The sequence below is a fragment of the Triticum urartu genome, chromosome 3A (assembly GCF_056163025.1).
Source record: "Triticum urartu cultivar PI428250 chromosome 3A, HENAU_Tu73, whole genome shotgun sequence".
NCBI lineage: Eukaryota > Viridiplantae > Streptophyta > Magnoliopsida > Poales > Poaceae > Triticum > Triticum urartu.
This window is the reverse complement of record NC_141875.1, coordinates 670866937-670875391: the sequence shown is the minus strand read 5'-3', so window position 1 is coordinate 670875391 and position 8455 is coordinate 670866937. Positions and strand designations below refer to the sequence as shown.

The 8455-nt window shown below is 42.3% G+C and overlaps 1 protein-coding gene across 1 annotated transcript; it reads right to left on the bottom strand.

Moving 5' to 3' along the window:
• Positions 1-2625: 2625 nt before the first annotated feature.
• Positions 2626-8154, bottom strand: LOC125545898 (conserved oligomeric Golgi complex subunit 4). The gene is made up of 2 exons (XM_048709957.2): positions 6408-8154; positions 2626-3551 (listed from the first exon to the last, which is right to left on the bottom strand). The coding sequence occupies exons 1-2, from the start codon at positions 8058-8060 to the stop codon at positions 2922-2924; spliced, it is 2283 nt and encodes a 760-aa protein (XP_048565914.1). The 5' UTR covers positions 8061-8154; the 3' UTR covers positions 2626-2921.
• Between the last annotated feature and the right edge of the window lie 301 nt (positions 8155-8455).

Genomic DNA, 8455 nt, shown 5'->3' with positions numbered 1-8455 from the left:
CGGAGCTTAAAGTGAAAGACACATTGTACAACTTCAGCTAGCATGAATTACTATTCTGGAAATTTGCCCATTTATAAATTACACCGAACAAAAGATTGTGTTATAACCAAAGTTACGGGGAAACAAGATGAAGTACTTACAACAGATTTATTGTTTCCAGTGGTTGTTTATGGTTATGGTTTGTTGCAAAAGCTAATATCCCTTTCCAGAAGTTACTTTAAGAAGATCAAGATTTATCACGAGGAAAATAAATAATCTCCATGTGTTCCCTTGGAGACCGGATCAAGGGAATATGAGGCGGAGAAGACCAAAGGTGTACAATGAAAATAAAACCATAGGGAATTCCTTTAAACTATTTTTGCTCCGTCTGAAACAGAATGAAGAAGATGACAGTAAATCAAACCTTCAACAAAAATCATGTTCTGAATGCAAGGATGAAAAAAAAAGATTGCTAGAGAAATACTGACTGGCCGTGGAACTGCTATTTCCAACAGTGTCTCAAGAAGATCAGGGTTTATTGCAAAATCTAGATCCCCTTTCCAAAAGTCACTTCAAGAAGATCAAGTTTAACCACAAGGAAAACAAAATAATCTCGTTATATTCCATTGGAGACTAGAACACCAAGGTACATAATGCAACTATGACCACGGAGTTCAATTCTCGTTAACTATCATTTTTTTCACAGAAATAGAACCCCAAATACGATAGTAGATCAATCATTTAAACAAAAAAACATATTCTGAACCCAAAAATGAAAAAAAAAAAACATAGAAAGCTTAGCTTATTACTATTATGACACAGAAGAAAAGTGCAACGAAGTTCTCTCTTTTGTAACTTCTTATTTTTTGTTTTCGAATAAGCCAAGTGGAAAGTTTAGTTTACGCGGTATTTGACTTATGTTACCACCAATAGAATTCTGGAAATATTCCTATTGTGAAATTAGAACAAATAACAGATAACATCCTAGCCACGAAAAAAGGTGAACAATGACTATTAGAGAAGTAATACTTACTTTGGATCTCCTGTTTCCTGGAGTTTTTTTTATACAATCATGTCTCCATAAGTTACTTCAAGAAGTTCAAGTTTTATATGGCGCGGAAAGCAAAATAATACTCCCTCCGTCTAGGTGTGTAAGTCATTTTACGAAAATCGAATAATCCCAAAACACTTAGGCGCGGTGCATTAACTTCTACCTCGTTTCTTGTTTCTTGACATATCAACCAATAAGAGATGTGGGTGTGCATGCTTTTAAACTCCTAAACACGACATGCAGTGGTTAGCTCATTGCATGCAATGCTATTAATTAGTAAATAAATATTAAGTTCTCTCGTTTTTCCCTTCTCCTTGGTCACGGTGCACAATCTAAGGCTGGTCATAATGGTAGTATCATAGCTAGTATTATGCATGTCAACTAGACTATTTTGCTGAGGTGGCATAGAATTAAATGAAGAAAGAGAGTGTTGAGTATCATATCATGATACCGTATCATATTAAATGCTATGGTACTATGTGTCATGTATGGCAATAATAAGGTTACCTATGATATTAGTATATGATACTATGCATTACGGAGGTAGTATCATATCTTAGTATCATATACATGATACTAAGGTATGATACTACCCATTACAAGCAGCCTAAGATGACTTATTCATCTAGACGGAGGGAGTATCCTTTTGTACTCCCTCCGGTCCTTTTCACTCCGCACATTAGCTTTGACTGAAGTCAAAGTTTGCTAAGTTTGACCAAATTTATATTAGAAAATATTAACATCTATAACATGTGATAAATATAATATGAAAATATATTCTGAGATGGATCTAATAATAAATGTGTTGTTATGTGAATGTTAATAATTTTTTGTATAAACTTGGTTAAAGTTGGATGAGGTTGACTTCAGACAAACCTAATATGCAGAGTAAAAAGGACCGGAGGGAGTACGTTGGAGACTGGAAGACCAAGGATACAAAAAATATGACCACGGGGAATAAAAGGTGGAGTGTGTATGTGTTGTAGTTAATGCATATTAAAGCACTGACAATCATGATTGTTTGAGGAAAACAAGTGTGTTCCATTGATTGGACAGTTTTGCATCCTACGAAATTTGTTAACCGAAGGGAGTATATGTATATTTCTACAGAGTACCTTTTATTCATGTCTCCTGTATGTAGGATGTATCCGTGAGGATCTAGGAAAGTAAGAGTGCAATATATAGTTGCACTATCTCGTACTGCGTCAATTATTTTGGATCGCAGGGAGTATTGTTTATTCTATTTTCCTACTGACTCCACCTTTTTTTTTCCTAATTCCTTCCGCCACCATCTCCTTCCCTCGGTCACCACGGTAACTCGATAAAGAGTTGGAGAGTTCGAATCAAGTCACACATCTTAGGGCAAGCAAATGAACACATTTTACAGAAATCTGATAATACGCACGAAGGTTTACGAAGAAAAAAAACACGGGTTGGCTAGCTGTAAAAATTTATCTCACTTCTAACCCTTTCCATTTTGCAAAACACCTGTATCATTGATGATCCAAATACTCCAGGCGGCCAAAATTATCTTCTTCATCAAGAAAGGGTCTCGTCAAATTTCAACTTCTTAAATTTTAAAAAAATCAAGCAAGTGCTATAAGTTCAGATAAATTATCTCAAAAAAATAACTAATTATTACATTATCTTTAAAAAATGTTACACCCAGCATTACCACGCACATAGGTTTGACATATAGTATCTACAAATTCATACACACATCTCCCAAAGTTAACGCGACAAATTCACTAACATATATAATCACTATTTCAACAAGGATTAAAGTGGGATTATCCACGATAGCAAGAGGACAAAAACAGGGAAAACATTTCATGATATATCACATACAAATGAACAATAGTGTGACAAGTGTGTATTTTAAATGCACAGGTTAGAGTCTCAAAGCAGAAATCGCTTCGGGCCTGAAGTCGATCCTAAGCCCTAAGACCCTCCTCACCTCCGCAGGTGTCAACAGCCATGTCAGATGCCCAGCATTGTCACCCCAGAAGTCCAGTATCTCAGACACGCGCTCGAAGTTCAGGATGGTCGACATCTGGGAAAGCCTCGAGAACTTGTCTCGCACTGGCCTCTGTGACATCTCCGAGAAATGGTTGATCAGGGAGCGAACCTCCTTGTCGAGCTGCAGGCCACCAAGCTGGCTGAACCTCTTCTGCATCATGATAACCTCAAGCCTCTTGACAATGAAGTCGATGACCAGGTGCACAAAGGAATCGTAGTTGTTCGATGTCATCATTGGCTGGAGCCATGTAACGTTAGTGTCGACTGCAAGGAGAAGCTTCTGCACCCATGGGTCGTTCACCTCATTTTCCCCGTATTCGGCATCATCCAGCTCATAGCTAACAGTGGTAACCGTGTCAAGGACAGGACGAATGCGAGGCGCAATAGATGCCACTAAGTGCTCCAGCCCAGAATAAAGGATCTTCTTGTAGGAAGCATTGATTTCACCTAGCTCCGATAAACAGGACTTGATCTTCTCTCGGTCAGCAGGAGCATGGAAAATCTGTGATGAAAAGCAGCAGAGCAATTCAGTTGTCAGAGATGACTAAAAGACCATTGAGATTAAGTTACCATAGCTCAATCAAACCATTAGCTGTTTCACATAAGATCGAGGACTTGAGGAACAACACATAAGAGCCATACAATTTGTAAGTGAGTTAATTGCTCCAATAATTTCAAAAGAGAATATTTTTCCTCCAATCTCTTTACTTGTCACTTTGGATATGGATACAGTACAACAGATACCTTGAGCATTAGTTCCTCTTCTTATTACCAAACAAAATTTAAACTGTAGTGTTTTTTTTGGAAGAGAAACTCCCCCTTATTATTACCAAAAAATAAATATATTAAACTGTAAAAAAGTTGGAAGGGAAACTGTAATCATGTGTAAGAATTTATGATGGACAATCTAGTAAATAGTATAATATGATAAGATCATTTCCATGTGAACAATCTAAAAATACTTATGTACATTGGTGGTCAAAGTTTCAAAACATTGATTGCATGCATAAAAGGATGAAATCCGCTTGCAAACATAGGAATACCACGTAAGATTTTGCAAACAAGATATTCCATTAATGTGTGTTTGCAATGTGAACAGATTTTAAACACGCACATACTCTGTAATCACATTGATTTGGGGTAAACCACATGTTCTAAAGTTGTTGTTTGAAGTAACACACTATGTTTCAGAAGTGGCCAGTTGACCGCAAGCACAATAGCTAACACCCAAATATAAGACGTCACCTAGGGGAAAACACTATAAACCTGACAATCAAGCATCTCATGATCAATGCTCCTAGTCTTATTTCATAAATATAGAAATTCAATTTGAAGATAGCTCGTCAAAAGATTCAGCCAAGGCATAAGGTTTTCAATTTGCCAGAATGGAGTATATATGGCAATGTGCTTTACTGGGGTATCCAATTTTATTCTTGTAATATTGTTCTTCAATTATCTCTGTTTCTTAATTCCTTCTTTCTAACCAGCGATTTGTGTAAATTATGTTATTTGTCAACTTGAAGTGCTGAGGAGAGGACTATATTTCAACTGCAATCTCCTTGCAGTTTGTAAATCTTTTTTTTGTTTTGCAGTATGCAAAAACCTAAAGGAATCAACATTAATAACATGAATTTGTTTGAATCATCAAGATATTGATTTTAGATGATTGTGAGACAGGCATTCGCAATGAATATTTAATTGACAATGCTATTTCCGTTGCAAGATTTTTCTGACAAATGCAAAGATGATTCAGTTAAGCTTATTTGATGTAGATATATTTGTTCAGCACTGAATCATTTAAGCTGTTTTGTTGTAGGCAGGCTGTTTTAGTTTCAACGGAGGGCTCCTAGGCAGCATGGTGCAGAGCAAGGGTTCAGGGTTGTCACCTGTAATAGTATACCTATGTTTACGAATATTAATTTACCCTACTAGAACTGTTTAGCTGACACTGAAGCACTAGTAATGTTAGGTGGAACAACCCCTGACACAACATTAGGTCAGGCTGCACAGCTGGGAGAGTAATGAAAACTTGTCGACGCCATGGATGTACTATATCTTTTAGGCATGTATAAAGCATAATACAAATATACAATAATCTTTGGTACTATTATCTTCTGTTGAAGTTGAGATTTATAAGCAAATAGTTACACCTTTTTCGTTTGTTGTTGCTTGCAGTGAGTTCCAGATAATACGTGATATTATTACTTTTCATTTAAATGTAGTTCAATAATCAGAAGTATCAGAAGGAGATGCTCGTGAGTCATCAGGAACCTTCATTCCACCAACGAAGATTGCAAAATAAAAAATCGTGGGTTACATGCAAACTGATGTGTGTAATCGTCCAATTAACAAGACTGAGAAATTGTGCCTACTACTATCATTTATGTTACAACTATGCAGACATGCATTTTCCAGAACCATGTGTTGTTACTTTGCACTTTGCAGGAGACAGCAGAACACATGTGCTGGGTCTCTTTGAGTTGAGGACAACAATCGAAGTTTCTATCCATGCCAATCATGTTGATCATCATGTCCAAAGATATTAAAGTTCATAAGAGGATTTGTGGTGTATCCTTTGCAAGAATGAATATAATGGTACTGTGGATACCAGTAAACGTGTTTCGTAACTGCGATGTTATGTTATTACACAAATTTACTGGTTCATCAAATTGGTCATAAATTGATAGTAACCATAAGCACATGACACAGAAATTGCATTGGAACTATTGAAACCCTTAAGTATATAGAAAGGTCCTTAAGAGACAGTAACAGTATAAGAATTTATAAAACTGGTATTTAATCTGATACAGATGTGAGGGAACTATTTCAGTTTACTTGGCATATTGATCAAGCACATGGAATAAAGTGAATGGTTGAGATCATTTTCTGTCTATAAATGTATTGGGAACAGGATAAGAAGTTAGTGAGCTCATAGCTTCTTGTTCTTCTATCGATATGGCAGCAGTCATCACATTATCATAGCCACTGGCCCACAACTTTGATTAGCGTCGAGTAAACAAGTTTACAACCACAAAAATATGAGAAGTGCCTAAGGATTTATCAACACAGCAACTAGTTGGAGCTAACTAAGCTTGCAGTTCAAAGAAGGTGCATGCAACCCTTAACATTTGAAACAGTCTGTGTCTGTTCAGACAGAATGATACTACTAACAGTACTTTCTAGAGAATGTCACCATATTGTGGGCTTCTACTTTAAAAAATGGCAACCTAGAACACACAGAAGAAGCATACTATCGAATTGAGTTCATCTTAATTAAATGTGTACAGAGCTTAACTGCCAAATCCGTGCCAGTGTTTGACATACACAAACAGGTAGAAGGAGACAAAAATAAACTCACCTCTGCACAGAGCTCCTCGACCTCATGGCGGAGTTTCAGGACATATTCTGAGCTCACATCCATGTTGTTCAGCGCAGTTGTAATCTCCTCCCCGGTCTTCTGAACTCCAACACCACCTAAGAAGAGCTTTGCGCCCAAGTTTGGCTCCCTCATTCTCCACTGTAGTGCCTCCTGGAACTCATTGCTTAGTAGGCTCGTTGCCCCACCAAGCACAGCAAGTAGCGAGTTGATGCTTGCAGTGAATGCTGCCCGCCGGCAGCAGCTCTGCAGTAGAAAGAACACATCGTCGACCATTGAGGTCGTGAGACCATCAGGCACTGGCTCATCAATCTGGATGGCCTTCCTTATGTTTTCCACCATGAAGAACTCCTCCAAGATCACATAATACCCAGTCAAATCCTTCTCCATTTTATTGAAGCTACCATTACGGAAGGCTTTCATTGCTTGCGGACCGAGTTCAGGCTTGACATCCCTCAGTCCACGGATCTTGTTCACCATAAACTCAGTATAGTCTTCACCCAGTTGTGTCAATGCAAGAATCTCCTCTAGATAAATCTCAACCTCCCTGGGGTCAGGCCCTTCACTACCACCTGCGGCATTGGTGACAGAACCCATGACCGAGAGAAGATTCTTGGTATAGGAGTTTATATCTGACGAAAGACGGGCAAGCTTTCGGTAATCAGCATAGCGACGAAGGATCTGGGTGCCCCTCGAGTCGCATTCCTCCTGCAGCTCGATGATGGCATAGGCAACACCATCCTCACCCCGTAGCTCACGAAGCACCGCGTCATTCTCCTCAACAGCGAGCACAATATCCTTGAAGAGACGGGTGAGGCAGCCAACGAAATCAGGGCGCTCCGAGGTAGGCTGGGTTGCAGAGATTAGGTCGGTGAGGTGCTCGAAGTCTGCGCGGGCGCGGAGGGCGACCACCTTCTTGAGGTAGGCGACGTAGACCTGGAGGCCCTCGGGCGCGAGGTCGAGGAGGGGGAAGAGGCGCACGAGGCGCAGCACGGCGGGGTGGTCCTGGGCGTCGACCGCGGCGGAGAGCCTCCGGCGCGCGAGACCCTCGAGGCGGCGCTTGATGTCGAGCAGGTCGCGGCGGAGGTCGTCGTCGGTGGGGAACCGCGCGTCGATGGCCAGGAACTCGTGCACGGCGGTGGCGGCGGCCGCGAGGTCGTCGGCGGCCAGGGCGCGGCGCGCGGCGTCGAGCGCGCGGGAGCGGTCGAGGGCCGCCTCGGCGCGGGCCAGGGCGGACTCGGCGCGCGAGTGGGCCGCATCGAGGTGGCGGACGCGGGAGGAGAGCGCCTCGGCGAGCGCCGCGGTGGAGGAGGAGGACTCCCTGAGGGCCGCGGCGTCGGAGGCGGCGAGCGAGAGGAGCGGCGGGGCGGAGCGGAGCAGGGAGGCGGCGGCGCGGTCGAGGTCGGGGCGGCGGGCGAGGAGCGCGTCGAGGCGGGCGTCGAGGGCGCGCTGGTAGGCGACGCACTCGTGGAGCAGGCGGGTGGCGGCGCCGGCGTCGGTGAGGCCGCGGAGGGCGGCGAGGGAGGCCGGGTCGCCGAAGTCCAGGGACGGGGCGGCGTCGGCCGACGCGTCGGCGGCCGCCGATGAGTCCGGGCGAGGGGAGCGCGGGGTGGGCGCGGCGGACGGCACGGCCATGGCCGCCGGGGAGCAGGGTGGATCTCAGTGAGATCAGATGTGCGGGATCTGGCCGCGGTGGGGGGTTGCTGCAGCGTGGGAGAAATTGGTGTTTATTTTTCAGTGTCGCTTTGGCCGTGTATGAAAACGCCCTCTCTTTTTTCAGTTTACATTCATTGTGATTTTCTGTAAATTTTACTATTTGTTTGCACACTTACATCATCCTTGACTTCACTTTTGCATAGCTACAACAAAGTATTAAATACTTCTTCCGTTTTTTGAATATAAATTTTCTTTAGAGATTGCAATGGCAGAGATGTTGTTGAGCGAGGTGACGATGAGAGGCCCTCGCCACCTATGGTGTTGGTTCCGACCTGCCATATGACACTCATATCTGAGTTGGACTGTCATCTTAT